Source organism: Stegostoma tigrinum, chromosome 11 (assembly GCF_030684315.1).
Source record: "Stegostoma tigrinum isolate sSteTig4 chromosome 11, sSteTig4.hap1, whole genome shotgun sequence".
Classification (NCBI taxonomy): domain Eukaryota; kingdom Metazoa; phylum Chordata; class Chondrichthyes; order Orectolobiformes; family Stegostomatidae; genus Stegostoma; species Stegostoma tigrinum.
Window position 1 is genome coordinate 29,637,652 of NC_081364.1, and position 20,643 is coordinate 29,658,294.

Here is a 20,643-nt window from a genome sequence, read left to right on the forward strand (position 1 = left end):
AGATGTCCAAGTTCTTCAAGGACCGCAACTTTTCCCCCACAGTGATCGAGAACGCCCTTGACCGCGTCTCCCGTATTTCCCGCAACACATCCCTCACACCCCGCACCCCCCCCCCTCAACCGCCCAAAGAGGATCCCCCTCGTTCTCACACACCACCCTCCCAACCTCCGGATACAACGCATCATCCTCTGACACTTCCGCCATTTACACTCCGACCCCACCACCCAAGACATTTTTCCATCCCCACCCCTGTCTGCTTTCCGGAGAGACCACTCTCTCCGTGACTCCCTTGTTCGCTCCACACTGCCCTCCAACCCCACCACACCCGGCACCTTCCCCTGCAACCGCAGGAAATGCTACACTTGCCCCCACACCTCCTCCCTCACCCCTATCCCAGGCCCCAAGATGACATTCCACATTAAGCAGAGGTTCACCTGCACATCTGCCAATGTGGTATACTGCATTCACTGTACCCGGTGTGGCTTCCTCTACATTGGGGAAACCAAGCGGAGGCTTGGAGACCGCTTTGCAGAACACCTCCACTCAGTTTGCAACAAACAACTGCACCTCCCAGTCGCAAACCATTTCCACTCCCCCTCCCATTCTCGAGATGATATGTCCGTCATGGGCCTCCTGCAGTGCCACAATGATGCCACCCGAAGGTTGCAGGAACAGCAACTCATATTCCGCCTGGGAACCCTGCAGCCTAATGGTATCAATGTGGACTTCACCAGTTTCAAAATCTCCCCTTCCCCTACTGCATCCCTAAACCAGCCTAGTTCGTCCCCTCCCCCCACCTCACCACACAACCAGCCCAGCTCTTCCCCCCCCACCCACTGCATCCCAAAACCAGTCCAACCTGTCTCTGCCTCCCTAACCGGTTCTTCCTCTCACCCATCCCTTCCTCCCAGCCCAAGCCGCACCCCCATCTACCTACTAACCTCATCCCACCTCCTTGACCTGTCCGTCTTCCCTGGACTGACCTATCCCCTCCCTACCTCCCCACCTATACTCTCTCCACCTATCTTCTTTTCTCTCCATCTTCGGTCCGCCTCCCCCTCTCTCCCTATTTATTCCAGTTCCCTCTCCCCATCCCCCTCTCTGATGAAGGGTTTAGGCCCAAAACGTCAGCTTTTGTGCTCCTGAGATGCTGCTTGGCCTGCTGTGTTCATCCAGCCTCACATTTTTTTAACATCTGACATACTGTTCTTCGCTGAGGTTCAGCGAGTGAATTGCTCCCTGAATACTCATGGCATTTGTGAACATCTGAGCATCCTTCTCTCTTCTCCCCCCTCTTCCAACAGAATGCTTTGCTTTGTGTCATAATTGATTATTCTCCCTGTTTTAGTACAGTCCAAAGTGAATGTATTCTATGACACCCTTGACTGAGATCAAGTGGTTAATTTTTGAAATCAGGATAAAGAACTTCAGCAAATACCTGTTCACTCCCTGTCGACTTTATCAGCTTCAGAATGTTTTAGACACCACTGAACGTTGAGACAGTCACACCAATAGCAGGTATATCTCAATCAGCGACAATTCTGCAAGTAATTTGTAATCCCTTCAATTTACAATGGCGGGGATGCTTTCTTGCTGTTGAATATATTTTCAACTATACAGGATGTTACCTTGATGAGTTCCAAAATAGCATAATGATGCCAAAACCTTATTACATGCTGACTGACATTGAAATCTGCCTGCTCTACATTCTTCTGGCAAACTGTCCCTACTTAATACTAACATTTGTCCAAAATGGTAACCAGCACAACTTGCAGCAGAACTGTATGTGCTTGCATCATCATTTTAGAAACTAAATGACATTCATAGTGACACAATGCTGAACACTCAGAAACCAAGGTTCACAGTCTGAACATTGTTTAATGATATTTTATTATTTCTGTGGCCTAGTATTGATAACTGCTTTATATTAAGCAATACAGTCTTTTGATTTTGAAAGCCAAGGCAATTCTGAAGTGGTGCATGTTTTCTTTTTAGGTGGTGGTCTTTTATGTATTATGTAACCATTATGATTTTTTTTACAAATAGCATTCTTAATCGACGGATATTATTTAAGACAATGCTTAAATATATATTTAAGCAAAGTTGTGATAAGAGGAGAAACCATCATAAAAATTGTATGACACTTGCTCAGAGAATGCCCGCCTTGGACTCTATAACGGAAACAGACCCTTTTGGTCCATCTTGTCCATGCTCACCAGATATCCTAACTAAATCTAGTCCCATTTGTCAGCATTTGGCCCATGTCCCTCTAAACCCAACATAATCATGTACCCATCCAAATATTTTTTAAATATTGTAATTGTAGCAACCTCCAACACTTCCTCTGGCAACTTATTCCATGCATGTACCACCCTCTGCATGAAAATCTTGCCCCTTAGGTCTCTTAAATCTTTCCACTCCCACCTTAAACCTATGATACCATTTCAATAAACCACATTCCAGCAACTGGACAGTAGGAGAGACATTCAAATTAGATTGAAGAGGAGAATAATTTCTGACTTGAATGTTGCAGTGATGTCAATTCTGTCACACAAGTGAGAGTTTTTTGGAATGGAACCTTTTTAAAAAATGGTGACAGGTGCAAGTATGCTGAGAAAAAGATGATTGGAGTAGATCTAACTCCTCCTAATCTCTTACAGTGGATGTGAAGTATGGCTTAAGCCCTGGTTTTAGGTGTCTAGGGAGGAATCCTGAAAATGTAATCTACCATGTTAGCTAAGTAGGACATGCAAAATTGAGAAGAAAAAATACCCAACCATCATACACAGCAGATAAACCCTGCACCAGAATTGGTTTAGTATGAAGAATGTTGTCCACAGTGCATACCGTAAATATCAAGAATGGCAAGTAATTTTGTAATCATGTAAAGCATGTTGTCTCTATTTTTAGCACTATGAACAATCTCCATTTTTCAACTACACAATGGATATCCTCAACATGGTCTTCACTGCAGTGTTTACTGTTGAGATGGTTTTGAAGCTGATAGCTTTTAAGCCGATGGTAAGCACCTTTTATATTCTAATATGTTATATGAAAAGTACCAGAGATCTATATCAGTAGGTACACTCTAAACTGTATTATTTTGTACATGTTTGTATTTTCTTGGGAGGTAATGTAAGATGGATTTACAATTTAGTTTTGAACAAGCGTGCGCATAGAGTGATATGCAGTCACACATATAGGCACCATTTTCACAATCAAAGACAGACATGAAATCGACAAGACACAAAAATTCATTTGAAAATAAGCCAATTTACAATGTGTTTGATTGCAGATTTATCAGGGGTGCTTTTAATTTCTAAACGATGTCTGCAGCCAATCGGAGAATTGTTGAATTTATTTTACCATTTCTAATTAAAGACCGAAATTTGGACCACTGCCTGATTCCCTATAACCTGTTAATGCCTTTGTCTAGTGACTGCAGCTAAAAACATGTATATGACAGGATTTCCTATTTGATGAATGTTAATGTAAAGATATGGAGGAGCAATAACTTGCCTTTCCACACCTCATTTTTGCTTTCCCATTGCTTTTGCTCATAGTGTGCAGAGCCACCCAAGACAGATTTTAGTATTTTGTGCATACCATCTCGAAGAATAAATAGACTTTGAAGCAATTGGGTTATCCAGGTTTTATGTGTTATTTATGCGAAAATGGTCTTAGAATGCAGGCAAAAAAACTGTGGCTGTTATCAATCTCACACAATTACTAGGAATTATTGTCTGGATTTCCAGTTTGAGATTTAGGTTCATGTAATCCTATCCACCAGAACAATTTGGAAATCAATATTTGATGTGAAAACACTGCTAAAGACACAGTAGTTAAAAACACATAGCTGTGTATAAGCCTAATTTTCTTAATCTTTCCTTTTAAATTTGTGCTGGAGACTTATTTTTTCCTACAGCACGTCATCTTGGAAAATCCTGAAAACCAATGTTGTATTGATGACTATGGTGCAGTTATTACAAGATATTGTGCTTCAAGCCATTGCTTATGTCATACCAAAATTTCCTTGGATTTTGTGTCCTTCTGTCCTGTCCTATTCTAGTCAGCAAAACGGAGCACACTAAAGGGCATATTTAACCATCCTAACAAAATCTAAGTTGATATCCAAAATTTCTGCATCAAGACTGATTTGGTTGCTGCTACCACTTCAGTTGAACAAGAACAATGTTCAATATCCAGCAATGGTGTGATTTTTATTGAATGAAGAGAGTGAGTATTTTTCTTGAAGATCTTCAAGCCTTTGCTTGGTTTTGACTGTTGAACCAACTTAATACACTTATTCTTAATAAAATTTTAAAAAACTATACATACTTAAGTTAATGTTCCAACTTGGAAGATGCTGGCTAACTTGAAATAGAAATTGACTGGTGTCATTGTCTAAATCTTGTACACTAAGTGAGAGCACAGTATTTGAAATGCCTTATTAGGTAGTATCTAGATGTCTCTTGAATCCAGATCACTCTTTCTGATTAGATTCTTGGGTATGGAGGGGGTGGATGTTTTGCATTAAAGGAAGGAAAATTTGTATACATGTCAGGAGTTAAATACCCTGATTTTGATGCAGGTTTATAATCACAATTTTGTGTCATCATCTGGGGAGATGGTGGCATAGCGGTCGAGTAATGCAGAGACCTCAAATATAGTATTGAGGACATGTTTGAATCCTACCATGGCAATTGGTGAAGGGCAGTTGAAAAGCTGATGCTCAAAACATTTCTTCTCTGAGACTGTTACCATTAATTATTCTAGTCAGAGGTATGCACATCTTTTTAACTATTTGACTTCTCATGTTAAGGAATTATTTTATCTGCATGGTTCTGAATTATCACTTCACAGGCTGTACTGGTCTAAAAAGTCCTTCATCAAACCTTTAGGTAATTTCTCCACTTATGTCACAGTGCTGTACTGTTATGGCTTTTATGGTAAATGTGCCATTCCAGAAATTCCAGGCCAGAGTCTTTTTTTAACCTCCATAATAATACATAATTGTTTGCTCTATCTCTTGAATAACAATAAAATCCTTATCAAGAGCATTGTTGAATAGGTTTACTCTGAATGTTACCATTTATAGTAGAAGCTTAATATAGAACGATTAACACTATATAAATTTAATGCAAAAGGTGCTGAAAATATGTCCATGGATCAAACTGATGTGGAGGTGCTGGTGTTGGACTCAGGTGGACAAGGTCAGAAATCACATGACACCAGATTATAGTCCAACAGGTTTATTTGAAAACAAGCTTTCAGACTGTTAGTGCTTCAGGTGTTAGAGTAAGACTCCAGAAGCTTGTGTTTTCAAATAAACTTGTTGGACTATAACCTGGTGTCTTATGATTCATGAATCAAACTGGAAATCCTAGCACGTATTCACTTTTAAATAGATGATTTTATCCGTTTCATGGCCAGGTGCCTCGGGACAGAATCCCATCTGCTGATTTCCTTTCAGTGATTTTTAGAGCAAACTGTGAAATCATATGTTTGTTCTGTCTGCATTCAGCCGATGTTCGAAGCTATCATCAAATAATACAGAATACTCAAATGGGATTGTAGTGTTTCTGTCACACACGCTTTCAGAAAAGCAATTGTTGTAAAAAATGTACATAGAGGGCCCAGTAAACATAAATTTGCCCTATTTTCCACCTTGTCCTTGAAAGTAAGTATTGTGCAGTTATTGTTGGAATTTCTCTTGTCACATAATTATGGTATTCAAGTATCAACTATGAATTTCATGAATTCAAGTGGTGAATATAAGAATTTGCACATTACTTCTACTATGTAAGCCAATATTTTGTAAGAGATGCAGATATGATGGGTTGACCGGCTTTCTTCTATATCATAGCAATCCTGTGATAGTTTGGAAGATGAAATTTGTAAACTTGATTTGCATACCATTTACTGCTGATTTCCATGAAAAACTGTTTCTCGATTGTTCAATATTATGAATTAATTAAACAGCTAATTGTGGGTTAATCAAAATCAGTTATTATTTGGAAATACATCTAAAACTTTGCATATGGTCTGCACTACTGTAGAACACTACTGTATGTGATGTAAATGAGTAATATGTAGTTGTATTATACATTTTCATGGAGCAATATTACTCTCATGCCTGTATGCCACACCTTGCTATTACACTGAAACCTTTGTATTTCAGTTTGTTCAGGAGTCATTTAAGCAAGATTGGTGCTCAAAATAAGTGAGATTCTTATCTAATTACCTCTGAGAAGAGCTGTCTTTTTCCGTATGGGAGCTGCTGTTTCTCACAGTGTGATCTGTTTTGACAAAAAACATATCAGTTCTCAGAGGTTACTGTACTAACTTCAAAACATGCTAATCCTTCCCATGTTATATCACTGCAATTGACCCATTATTAAATTAAAACTGACCACTCATCTGTCCAGAAGGGGCTATTGACATACAGCTCAAAACACAACAGGGAGGTGCAGCATAGGTACAGCTATTTGACATACTGTCCGTTTTCCCTGGCCCCCACCTATGCTGCATATTAAAATTCAACCCAATGATTCAGGAAGTGCCATGTCACTGATACAGTTGGGCCTACATCTTTGATACAAAGTGTGAAGCTGGATGAACACAGCAGGCCAAGCGGCATCTCAGGAGCACAGATGCTGCTTGGCCTGCTGTGTTCATCCAGCTTCACACTTTGTTATCTTGGATTCTCCAGCATCTGCAGTTCCTATTGCCTCTGGGTCTACATCTTCATCAGGTTAACAACAATAATGCCAGGGATGACGAGTTTGTCATTTGAAGCCTCTAGGTCTGTACTTGATGGAATTTAGAAGCATGAGGTTGGGGAGTGGGATCTGATTCAAAGCTAGAGAATATTGTGAGTTCGTGATAGACTTGATGTGGAGAAGATGTTTCCACTGGTAGGAGAGACTAGGATCCAAAGGCACAGCCTGATAATGATGGGATGACCCTTTTAGAACTGAGATAAGAAGAAACTTCTTCAGCCAGAGGGTGATCAATCTGTGACACTCATTGCCATAGTGGACTGTGGAAGCCAAGTTACTGAGTGCACTTAAGACAGAGATCAGTAGGTTCTTGATTAGTAAGGGAATTGAGGCTTACAGGGAGAAGGCAGGCGAATGGAGTTAAGAAACCCATCTGTCATGATTAAAAAGCAGGGAAGAATTGATGGACCAAAAGGCCTAACTCTGCTCTTATGTCTTATTGTCAATGGTGCTGCTTCCTGTTGTCAAATTTGCTACATCCTAAAACCTGATCAGCAGTGTAAGGAGAGGGGAATGAGTATGTGTCCAAGTACATTATCACATAATGAAAACATTTAGAAGTTTACTCTGGCCTTTAAACTTTTCAAGAAGATTTGTCGCTCTGGTTGTGGTTGAGTTTGTCTACACCCTTACTCTGGCCTTGTTTGGATTGAAAACAATCACGGCACGTCACTGAATCCTCCACTATCAACATTCTGAGGCTTACTATTGAGCAGAAACACAACTAGGTTCACCGCATAACAGTGACTGCAACAGTAAGTCAGAAGCTAGGAATCACTTTGGGAAGAATAATAGGAAGCAGAATGCTGCGTCAATGGAAAGATTCTTGGTAGTGTGGATGTGCTGAGGGACCTTAGTTTCCATGTACATAGATCCCTGAAAGTTGCCACCCAGGGTGATAGTGCTGTTAAGAAGGCATATGGTGTGTTAGGTTTTATTGGTGGAGGGATTGAGTTCCGGAGCTGTGATGTCATGCTGCAACTGCACAAAACATGAGCACGGCCTCACTTGGAATATTGTGTACAGTTCTGGCCGCCCCATTATAGGAAGGATGTGGAAGCATTGGGAAAGGTGCAGAGGAGATTTACCAGGGTGTTGCCTGTTCTGGAGCAAAGGTCTTATGAGGAACGACTGAGGGACTTGGGTCTGTTCTCATTGGAGAGAAGGAGGTTAAGAGGGGATTTAATAGAGACATACAAGATTATCAGAGGATTAGACAGGGTGGACAGTGAGAGTCTTTTTCCAAGGATGATGACGACATCGGCTTGTACGAGGGGGAATAGCTGCAAATTGAGGGGTGATAGATTTAAGACAGATGTCAGAGGCAGGTTCTTTACTCAGAAAGTGGTAAGGGCGTGGAATGCCCTGCCTGCCAAAGTAGTTAACTCAGCCACATTAGGGGCATTTAAACAGTCCTTGGATAAGCATATGGATGATGATGAGATAGTGTAGGGGGATGGGCTTAGATTAGTTCACAGGGCGGCACAACATTGAGGGCCAAAGGGCCTGTTCTGCACTGTATTGTTCTATGTACTGTGGCAAGTAATGCACCTCCTGACTTCCCAAAGCCTGTCCACCATTTACAAAACATGGTAGTATCAGGAAATACTTACCACTTGCTTGGATGAGTGCAGCTCCAAGAACACTCAAGAAGCTTGTCACCGTCCAGGACAAAGTGGCCGGCTTGATTGGCACCAAATACACAAACATCTACTCCATCCATCACTAATGCCTAGTAGCAGCCGTATGTAATTTCTACAAGGTGAACTTCAGAAATTCATCTGAATCAACAACTTTCAAACCCACGACCACTTGCTTCTAGAAAGACAAGGGAAGCAGATACAAGGGAACATCGTCACCTGCAATTTCCCCTCGAAACCACTCATCATCCTGATTTGGAAATATGTTGCTGTGCCAGAATCTTGGAATTCCCTTCCATGGGTATTATCAGTTTCCCTGCAGCACAAGGACTGTTGCAGTTCAAGCGTAACTAGGGATGGGCAACGAATGCTGGCCAACCAATGGTGTTAACATTCTATAATTGAATAAAAAATTGTCCATCTGTCTTTCCTGGCTTGCCACAGCCATGTGACCTTTACCATGAGTCATACACTGCATCAGCCAATTAGAAGCGCGTTAACAAACACTGAATTCTGATCAGACTACTGCCTTGTGGCATCATAATTAAAGCCAAGATTGATTGTTGAAGAGCTGTAAAAAAAACACAGATACTGATAGAAAATCAGATACCAGTTTGTCGTGCCATATCATGACCTTCACGGACCTTTGCAAAGTGACACAATGTGTCAACCAAAAATGAAGTCCTTAAAGGTAAGGTTGAAGTTTTATGATGGAAAGATGTTGAGAGGATACATTACTCTGCAAGCCCAATGCAATAACATGAAGGAAATCTGGAATTGCAGGTCGTAACAGGCAAATGCCAATCATCTCAGGCTGAGCAGGTCCAAGGCTTGAAACGGTAACCCTCAATGTGCCAAAAAATATTTGCAGTGTGTTGCAGCACACTAAGCCATTGACCGTAGAACAGATCCTAGAGGGGTACAGCAGAGTGTTTATAGGTTTTTGATGTTTCCCAGGAAAGTATAACCTTGAAGTTGTTGAGCATTTGAGACCTATTCGCGTTTGAGGAAAGTTTCAGCTGCCTTCAAAACCAACCTCGTAGAAAGGATTGAAGTAAGTAGTTAAAAAGTGACAACATATGCAGAATGGATTAGCAGCTTCATAACAGTGAAACATTCTGGAGGAGCTGAGTGTGAATTGATCCAAAGGATCCGAATGGATGTCTGAAGAAATCTCAGCATTCCATGCCAAACATTGAAGGCATTTTGCCACTATTTGATAGGCAAGGCAAAAGTCTTCACTACCCTAGATGCAAAGGATGGCTACTGTCAAATTCAACTAGATTAAACTATTAGCTTTCTGAGTACATTCTAGCTGCCCTTAAGGGGATACAGATGGTTGTATATGCCATTTGACTCCTGAGAAATATCAATACGGACAAGGAATGTTGCTAGAGTGAAATTTTAGTGGATGATTTGCTAGTTCATTGATGTTGTGATGCAATGGAAGAAGTCATTGCTGACCGCAATCAAAATTTAGTGCAACTTCTAGACAGAGTTCACCAGATGAACCTGGAGCTGAACCAGACGAGGCAATTAAAGTCAATGACAGGGTCCTGTACTGCCCTATACTGTGGCACCAGTGAGATTCGATTTGGGGCAACCAGTTGTATTTGTTTTCAGGGCATCAACGCAAATGGAACAATGCTATGATTTGGGTCAAGAAAGAATGCCTGGCCAATTACTGATTCTGAACATTTTTGTCAATCCATATGTGGAAGAAATAAAATGGGTTGTAACAAAACATAAGCTTCGAAGCCTTTTTGTCAAGTTGCTGCTGTCTGCTGCAGAGCATTGTCAGTGAACGTTACTACACAGATGCTGTGGCCTACCGAGTATTGGAAGCATTTTCCATTGTAGAATATCATCAGTTGTTACAGAAATACTGCCTGGGTGCAATGGAAAGCTAGGAAAGCAAATGTACAGTGAAGACATGCTGTCAGTAGCAGCACTTCTGATGAAGAAAGTAGAGGATGCTACAACAATGTGAAACAGCAGGTTATTATGCTCTCCAAGTTATTAATTTGACAAGGGGGGGCCACAATGGCCTAGTGCTCTCATCACTGGAGTGTTAATCCAGAGACCCAGGTAGCGTTCTGGGGAACTGTGTTCAAATCCTGCCATGGCAGATGGTGGAATCTAGATTGTTGATTCCTGATGTTTAATGAATTCAATGATGACCATAAATCCATTGCCAATTTTTGGAAAAAATCCACCTGGCTCTCTAATATCTTTTAGTCAAAATGCTAACCTTTCCTGGTCTGGCCTACATGTGACTCCTGGCACACAGCATTGTGGTTGACTCTGAGCATCCCTGAGGGCAATTAGGGATGGGCAATAAATGCTGGCCAGGCCAGCAACACCCTCATCCCATGAATAAATAAAGGGAAAAAAATCCAGCAAACACATTGGGTTGGATTTTCTGAGGAGTGGAAATCCCACGCACTTTGCCATAATAACCTTTCTTTTAGAAAAGCGGGTGATTCCATATTTCAGACAGGGCTCGTGGCTCTCTCAGAAATACAGAACTGTCCGGACAGTTCTTTTGCAGCACAGAACTGAGAGAGGAAGGCAAACCGTGTCTCCCTTTTCACAGCAGTTAGCTGTTATATTCTGATACTTAAAGCCCTGACTTTGGCAGCTATTGTGAAATTGAGTATCCATATAGGGTGTTGGGAGAAAATGGTTAGTCAAAAACTAAAATTCCAGGGCAGTTTATTTGGAGTCTGCTGCAAAGGGGAATCTACAGTGTCCCCACATGCAAATTCTATTCACTTTGGCATGATGACTGTCTGGATAACCCAGGTCATTAAATGTCCTAGACAAGCAGCTTTAATTCAAGTGAAATACCAACAAGGTGCAACTTTTGGAGTACTCCCAAGAAGTAGAAATCGAAGAAATGTCTGAAAACCTTGAAGAAAACCTTGTTTTTATAAGACCATATTAAGCATATAGTGATTAATAAATAGCCCAAGATGGCATATAATTCAATGGAAATATTGTCATTATCGTGAAGCAATAAAGAGAAGAGACGTTAAAGTGCGTCCATAGAAGGTATCCAGGAACTGGATACTCAAACTCAAACAAACAGTGATGGGAGGGAATGACTGCAGCAGGTGGAGGGATACCCCACACTGCATTTCCATTAATTTCAGTTTTCCTTTGGTTCCTTGGTGCTACATTTGGTCAAGCGCTGCCTTGAAGTTACTCACACCTTACCCATTTGAGTGCAGTGTTTTTGTCCAAGTTTGGAAGGAAGGCCCAATTGGAATGCAAACTGAGCACCAGTGGGCACCATCACTTTGCTGCAAATAGACCCCCCCTACTTGTTTCAGGCATGGGTTATCGAGTCATAGAAGGTGTAAAGCATGGAAACAGACCTTTCAGACCATTCATCCAACTTGTCCATGCTGACCAGATATCCTAATTTAATCTAGTCCTATTTTCCAGCATTTGGTGGCTATCCTTCTAAACCCTTCCTATTCATATATCATAAGACCATAAGACATAGGAGTGGAAATAAGGCCATTCGGCCCATCAAGTCCACTCCGCCATTTAAATCATGGCTGATGGGCATTTCAACACCACTTCCCTGCACTCTCCCCGTAGCCCTTGATTCCTTCTGAGATCAAGAATTTGTCGATCTCTGCCTTGAAGGCATCCAACATCCCGGCCTCCACTACACTCTGCGGCAATGAATTCCACAAGCCCACCACTCTCTGGCCGAAGAAATGTCGTCTCATTTCAGTTTTAAATTTACCTCCTCTAATTTTAAGCCTGTGCCCATGGGTCCTAGTCTCCCCGCCTAACGGAAACAACTTCCTAGCGTCCACCCCTTCTAAACCATGCATTATCTTGTAAGTTTCTATTAGATCTCCCCTCAACCTTCTAAACTCTAATGAGCACAATCCCAGGATCCTTGGCCGTTCATCATATGGTAAACCTACCATTCCAGGGATCATCAGTGCGAGTCTCCGCTGGACACGCTCCAGGGCTAGTATGTCCTTCCTGAGGTGTGGGGCCCAAAATTGGACACAGTATTCTAAATGGGGCCTAACTAGAGCCTTATACAGCCTCAGAAGCACATCGCTGCTTTTATATTCCAACCCTCTTGAGATAAACGACAACATTACATTCGCTTTCTTAATTACGGACTCTACCTGCAAGTTAACCTTTAGAGAATCCTGGACCAACACTCCCAGATCCCTTTGCACTTCTGACTTGCGAATTTTCTCACCGTTTAGGAAATAGTCCATGCCTGTATTCTTTTTTCCAAAGTGCAAAACCTCACATTTACTCACCTTGAATTTCATCAGCCATTTCCTGGACCACTCTCCTAAACTGTCTAAATCTTTCTGCAGCTTCCCCACCTCCTCAGTACTACCTGCCTGTCCACCTATCCATCCAGATGCCTTTGAAATGTTGTAAATGTACCAACCTTTGCCACTTCCTGTGGCTACTCCTTCCATACATGCACCAACATCTGTGTGAAAAAGCTGCCCTTGTGTCCCTTTTAAATCTTTCCAATCCCACCTTAAATCTATGCTCTGTGGTTTTGAATTCCCCAAGGGAAAAGACCTTGACTATTCACCCTATCCGTACCCCTCATAATTTCATAAACTTCTATAAGGTCACCCCTCAGCCTCTGCCACTCCAGGGAAAATAGCAGCACCCTATTCAGCCTTACTAATCAAATATTAAATTGCCTATAGTGTTCAGGAGTGGGTGGGTTATAGGGGGATGGGTCTGGGTGGGATGCTCCAAGGAGCGATGTGGACTTGTTGGGCCGAAGGGCCTGTTTCCACACAAGGGAATTTAATCTAATCTAATCTCTCCATATAGCTCAAATCCTCCAACCCTGCCAACATTCTTGTCAATCTTTTCTGAACCCTTCAAGTTTCACAACATCTTTCCTATAGCAGGGAGACCAGAATTGCACACAGTATTCCAAAAGTGGCCTAACCAATGTCCTGTATGGTTGCAACATAACTTCCCAACTTGCATACTCTATGCAGTGACCAATGAAGACAAGCATACCAAATGCTGCCTTCACTGCCCTGTTTACCTGCACCTCCACTTTTGAGGAACTATGAAGCAGCACCCCAAGGTTGCTTTGTTCAGCAACACTCCCCAGGACCTTACCATTAAGTGTATGTGTCCTACCCGGACTTGCCGTACCAAAATGTAGCATTCTGATCGTCTATGCCAGATTTGGATTCACTCGTTTAGACTGTCTGCTTGCTTGTAACCCAACATTTTAGATTCTTATATGTCTGTTATTAATCTACAAAACATGCATGCATCAACAAATCTATTGTGTCCACTGCTGTATTTTATATCCACCTGACTGGTAGTTCTTCTGGAGTTTACACAAATTTCCTTTCAGCTGCCAAATTTTGGGAAAAAGCATTCTTAACCTAGCATCCAATGTGAATAGGCAGCCTAAACTATATGTAGACCAGAAAGTATAAAATCAGTAATGAACCTCCATGTGAGGGTGTTTAGTTTGAGCCTTTGTGTCTTGATCAGTTCCCATTGACATTCAGTATGCAGACACATTAGAAGGTTATTTTCACATTTCAAAGACCTGTAGTTTAAGTCTCACTTGCGTAAGAGTTTCAAGTCCTTTTTTCCATTTATTTTAAGGATCCCACCTCCAATTTATAATCCAAGCTGAAGTCTAGTTTCTGTTAGGTGCAAGAGTTAGGGAAGAATATGCAAAAGAACATAAATCATAATACAGTATTAGGAATTCTCTGTTTTGTATCTGATCTCCTATTAGGCAAATACTGATTCTTTCTAGTTCAAGGAAAATGATTAGCTGCCTTCACAAGTTTTAGCAATTAGCCACTTGTCCCCTGACAGCCTCATCAAGTTTTTGATCATTTTACGTAATTAGTTCTGTGTACTCCAGCCCTCACATGACTCACGAGACTATAGTTGCACTTCCTCCAAATTCTCAGTTTCCAAGCAACCAGTCCATACCATATGTCTGTTATAAATATAATAACTTTAAACTTACTAATTTATTACCTGAGCTTATCTTGAGCACAATCTTGCAGGTTTAGTCCATTCAGTTCCTTTAACAATAGCACATTTCCACCACGTTGATCAGTTACAGCCCTGGAATCAAAATAACTAAACTGTTAAAGATCACTTTAACTTCAAAAATCACTGCAAACAAACTTCACATCTGTCCTTGAAAGGTTAATCGGATCAGTTAAACTCCATATTACAGATTCAATATGTTCAACGCCTTACCCTTCTTCAAACACTTATTTCTTCGGTTCAGCTATTTATTATTTAGATAAGTTGCATCCCCCTTCACTAGGTATTGTACCATTCATGGGATAATGGACGAAGGAAGGAGGGATCACTTGTGTAACCTTATCCAAAAGAGATGAGAGTGCAACAAACACTTAGCAATTTGGCTTGAGTGGATTATCTAGCCTGGCAGTCTGCTACCGATATAGCGTTTCTTGCCATAATGAGAGACATTTGTGGGCAGTGGTACCCTTTGCATGAGATATTAAATCTATGTCTATCTGTATATTGTAGTACATTAGTATACACCAAATCTTTCATGGCAAAATTTGAAAAGCAGTATGCCTCCTTCCTCTACATTGGGGAAACCAAGCATAGGCCTGGGGGCCAAATTGCAGAACACCTCTGCTCGGTTCGCAGTAAACAACTGCACCTCCCAGTCGCGAACCATTTTAACTCCCCCTCCCATTCCTTAGATGACATGTCCATCCTGGGCCTCCTGCAGTGCCACAATGATGCCACCTGAAGGTTGCAGGAACAGCAACTCACATTCTGCTTTGGAACCCTGCAGCCCAATGTTATCAATGTGGACTTCACAAGCTTCAAAATCTCCTCCTCCCCCTCCCCCACTGCATCCCAAAACCAGCCCAGCTTGTCCCCACCTCCCTAACCTATTCTTCCTCTCACCTATCCCCTCCTCCCATCTCAAGCCGCACCTCCATTCCCCACCTACCAACCTCATCCCGCCTCCTTGACCTGTCCGTCCTCCACGGACTGACCTATCTCCTCTCCACCTATCTTCTCTCCACCTATCTTCTCCTCTACCCATCTTCAGTCTGCATCCCCCTGTCTCTCCCTATTTATTTCAGAACCCTCTCCCCATCCCCCTCTCTGATGAAGGGTCTAGGTCCGCAACGTCAGCTTTTGTGCTCCTGAGATGCTGCTTGGCCTGCTGTGTTCATCCAGCTTCACACTTTGTTATCATGTCTCCAAGTATCCTGCTGGGACATTTTCGCCATGAACAGTACCAAAAACCGGCTTTTAAAAGTGGACTCTGTTCCAAAGGTGGTGGAGGCAAGGATTTTCAATCTTCTTAAGATGGATTAGATAGATTCTTGATGAATTCTCTTAAGGTGGAGTAGATGGATTCTCGTTAGGCAGGGGCATCAAAGGCAATCAGGCATAGATGGGAATGAAAACCTGTATTTGAACATAAGCAGTTTAGTCATGATCTTACTCAATGGCAGACAGGTCAAATGGCCTACTCCTGTCCCTTACATTCTTTTTATTAACAACAATTCATTGTGGTTCAAAGAAATTTGTCTTAAGTGAAAAGAGATGAGCCAATTGTGATAAGCTTCTTCGTAAATATAAATCTTTCTTTATTTGCTAATTCAGTAATACAAATATGAGCTTATTAGTTACTGATCTAAGTGAAGTTTGTTGGTATTTAAAAGTATGCTGGAATAGACATTAGGTGCAGAGATTGCAGTCCGGGTGTTGCTTTGTGGATATAGATATGGTTCTGCAGATCTGAGACTGTATCTCTGTTGAGATGCATGCTTTGTGCACTATTCCTGCAGAATTCCAGGTGGTTGATAATTGACCGTATGTAAGCTGCATTAGACAGCACTGAGTCTTTAAAGTACGTCAGCTATGACTTCGAATATGTTGGCCATGATCTCCATTTTTTTGTTGTTCCTTCTTTTTCCAAATATTTAACACTTAGACTTCTGCAACACGCATTATGTGAATTAACAGAAAGAAAACACATTGGGCAAATCTTCACTCTGGCCATCTCTAATTATTTTTAATCAGCCCTGTTCAGACACGTTCTGCATCTCTGGGGAAGGTTAGACTTGAACTCAAATCTGCTGTCTGAGAGGTTGGCACACAACAGCACCACAAGACTCTTTGCTCATCACTAGTAATCTTATTCACTGTGCTGATTCCAAGCCAGCTAAAATAGAAGTTGATACAATGTGGAATTAATCAAAATTCTGTTGTATCTGTACATTACTATAATTCTTGCTTAAAAAGAATTAACAACAAAAAATTCAATTGACAGTGCGTAAAAATTTGCCAGTCGAGCAAGAATTAAATTAAATCTTGATTGATCTATTCATTGTAAACTACCAAGCACTGCAGATTGCCTATGTGCAAGTTATAAGTTGCAGAGCAGATTAAAACATCATTAGTCAGAAACTCATAATGGGCAAAGGTACAAAATGAGTGGCATTGAATCAGTTACTCATTAAATGCAGTGACTGATATTTAATTCCATTGACTTTAAGGAAACCGAATAGAGCCATAGCAAATGATGGGGTCGGTATGATATTGCCCTTTGTGATCTTTCACCCAAGCCAAATTTCTACTTGTGTTTCTTGGCCTCTAGTAGAGATCAATCAGTATAGAGAGAAAGAATGATCTTCAAACTTAGCAAGAAACTTTGCCATTCCTTTTTAGAATTAGTCAGTTCTACTTCAAGCTTACTGTCATTTTTATAACTACCGAACTAAAAATAAAACTAAAATGAAGATAAGCTAGTTTTGAACCAGTTATGTTACAATGACCACTGAATTTATACTGCTCAGGTAATCAGTCAACAAAAACAATCTTTCCAATGACCAGGTTTGATTATTCAACTTATTATTTCAATTTCCATCAAAATATTAAAGTATCTGATACATGACACATTTCAGGTTAAAATGCATAGAATGTGCAATAATTTACTTTTTCCTGCTCGAACAATTCTTAGAGTGTGGTTGTACTTTTGTAACTGTCAACCTCGCTATAATCAGACATATAATTATTTTTAAAATGTCTTTCCAATTTTAAATTTGCATTACATGATACTCAGTAACATATTTTGATGTGCAAATTCTTGAATCCACAAAATGTGTCTTTCTTTGGTGCACTAAGTCTTTAACTAACACTTTGTATTAGGTTTGTGTGCCAAAAAAGGAGAGATGGCTAGTAAGTAATTTTTATCTGACTGCTTGCAGCGCTTTCACGTCTGTTTCTCAGATACTAATTATGCATGGTTTATTGGGATTTCAGTGGTGTGACTTGTCCAAATTTACCTCCCTCTCCTTTCCCTTCCAACCTAAACCTGAATAAGCTCTCTATTTGTTGCAATTGGTGTGGAACTTTTCTTCTGCTTGTTAATGGGTTGATATTTAGCCAGTACTCCAGGTTATCTGATGTAATGAATAGCTTTTTAATATTGTTTTTAAAGTCAAATAAGTAAAATTGAAAAATCTTATTCATATACTTTTGATTTCCAGAAATATTTTGAATATATAGCTATGAAATATCATACTTCAGATCACCTGATTTTAAATACCATTCCTGGGTTTATGTCATATAAACCATAGTTAGTAGATGCACAACGTTTACATTAATGATGATTTTCATGCTATTACTTCAGTTCGTTATACCAAATTGAAGAAGATGTCAGAAAGGCTCTGTATTCTATACATCATTCAGGCATAAGTACTTCATAGCTATTAAATAAAGATTCTAGCTATTCTACTTTTTTAAAAATTTCAATGTAACACTCAAATTATTGATTTCAAAAATTGTCATTTATTAGTTTTGTAATTGGTCTGTTTTGGGTCTGCTTTGCTTATTTTAAAGTTAATTCATTAAATTAAAGTATAAATTATTAAATAATATTCTTCATATTTATGTAAATTTGAATCAAGCAATCTTCTATCATAATAACAAAAAGTGCTGAAAATACTCAGCTGTTCCTGCAGAATCTTGGAGAAAGAAACAGTTCACGTTTCGAATTGAATATGCTTCTTCAAGTTTCTAATATTAAAGTGCAAACATTTCAAGTAAATATTTGAAGTCTGAATTGTTTAGTGAAGTTACTTTGGTACATAAGTAATAATTAATATTATGATTTAACGTAAATCCATTAATAATTAAAGACAAGTGGAAATTGATAAATGATGAATAATAGAAAAAGATCTTTGCTTGCACAGAGCAAAATACAGGCATAATCAACTGTGTTGTAATTGTTCATTATAATTATTGATTATTTTTAATTTCAATAGACCACTGAAGCGAAGATGCTTTCAAGATTCACATAGGAATCACCACAGACATGTGCCACCTTTTGTTTTAGAGTAATAGAGTAATACAGCATGTCCGTGCCAACCAGGTTTCCCAAACTAAACTGGTCCATTTGCCTGCATTTGGCATATATCACTCTGAACCGTTCCTTTTCATGTACCTGTCCAAACGTCTTTTGGATGTTGTAACTACTCTTGCACTTACCACTTCCTATGACAGTTCATTCCAAACATGAACGACCCTCTGCATGAAGAAATTGTCCCTCCGGTCCCTTTTAAATCTTTTTCCTCTCACCTTAAATTTATGCCCTCTAGTTTTGAACTCCCCTGAGGAAAAGACCTTGGCTATTCACCTTATCTATGCCCCTTATGATTTTATAAACTTCAATAAGGTCACCTCTCAACATCCTTCACTCCAAAGAAAATAGTCTGAGCCTATCTAGCCTCTCCTTATAACTCTTCAGTCCTGGTAATATCCTTGTAAACCTTTTCTATGTCCTCTAGAATTTAATAGTATCCTTCTTATAGCAGGGAAAGCAAATCTGTACACAGTAGTCCAGAAGTAGGCTTCGCTAGCATCCTGTACAATCGCAACAACTCCTCTATTCAGTGGTCTGAGCAACGAAGGCAAGAATGCCAAATGCCTTCTTCACCACCTTGTCTACCTGTGACACCACTTGCAAGGAGCCCTAAGATGCTTCTGTTCGACAACACTCCCCAGGGCCCTATCATTAACTGTGTAAGTCCTGCCGTTCGTCTTAACAAAATGCAACACCTCTTATTTATCTAAATTAAAATCCATCTGCCACTCCTTGTTGAAATGTCTTTGTTAAGGTTTAAACTTCATTAATGGAAAGTTGAACATTCCTCACTTTAGTTTTAACTATATGTGTCACTGAACAGAGCAAAAGGAACTTCTGTAGTATACCTTAGTACATATTTATTTTATTTCAGTATATTTTTCCGAGAAGAATATGTATTGTTTCTTAAAATTAGTCACATTACAATTGAAATAATTTTTAAACAATGGAACAGCATAATCAGTTGGGTTCATTTCCCATCAAACTCCGAGATAAACTATTACTTAAATGTTTGAGTTGGCAAATTTATTGATTTGTTTGTGAGCTAAATTTTCCAGACTTAACGAAAGGCATGTTCATTGCTTAACATGTGGTAATATAAATATTTGCCCCTACCTACTTTGTGTAGGGCTATTTTAGTGACTCCTGGAACGTGTTTGACTTCCTCATCGTTATTGGCAGCATTATAGACGTCGTACTTGGTGAACTTGATGTGAGTACTGTAACTTAACAGCAATCATTGTTCCCTTTACTGCTTTACTAAATATATCACTGGACAAGTCACAAACAGTTCTGCCTATTTTCAGACATAACATAAAAACTTACAAAACTTTATATTTCCCTCACTTTATCTCTTTCCTTTTCTAGAATGCAGAGGAGGTCAATTCCACAAAAAAAGGCTCAGCATGGCTATGAAAGCATCAGTTTTTTTTTAATGAAAGCTTTTTTTTAACTCAATGTGCATAGCCCAAACTATATAGTATAACTGCTATGGTCTCGTGCCAAATTTCTTAAAATATGAAACATTGTAAAGGTTACAATTCACCTTAAGTACCTATTTAGGATGCATTGGAAGTAATTCATTAAAAAAAACTACAAACTGACAATTATAGTGGCTTGTCATCGTAAATTATTTTCGATATTTAAGTGAATTTTAATCAAATATACTTTGTATTTGATTAATATGATTGAATCATGTACAAAAAGATCAACAAATAATCGAAACCTGGAATACTTATGAAATTTCTATTATTACGTTTGTAGCAGTTAATTTTATAATTTGACTTAAGGTTGC

At 39.9% G+C, this 20,643-nt stretch overlaps 1 protein-coding gene across 3 annotated transcripts in view; it reads left to right on the top strand.

The window, feature by feature from the left end:
* The window catches only part of LOC125460565 (voltage-dependent L-type calcium channel subunit alpha-1D-like), a 556,326-nt gene that overhangs the window by 360,084 nt on the left and 175,599 nt on the right, over positions 1-20,643 (top strand). For 2 of the 3 annotated variants that reach the window (XM_059649878.1, XM_059649879.1), the window contains exon 29: positions 2,911-3,021. In XM_059649878.1, the coding sequence (XP_059505861.1) occupies positions 2,911-3,021 (111 nt within the window). Of the gene's footprint in view, positions 1-2,910; positions 3,022-17,632; positions 17,663-19,977; positions 20,062-20,643 lie in introns of all 3 variants that reach the window. The other variant, XM_059649877.1, reaches the window with a different exon arrangement.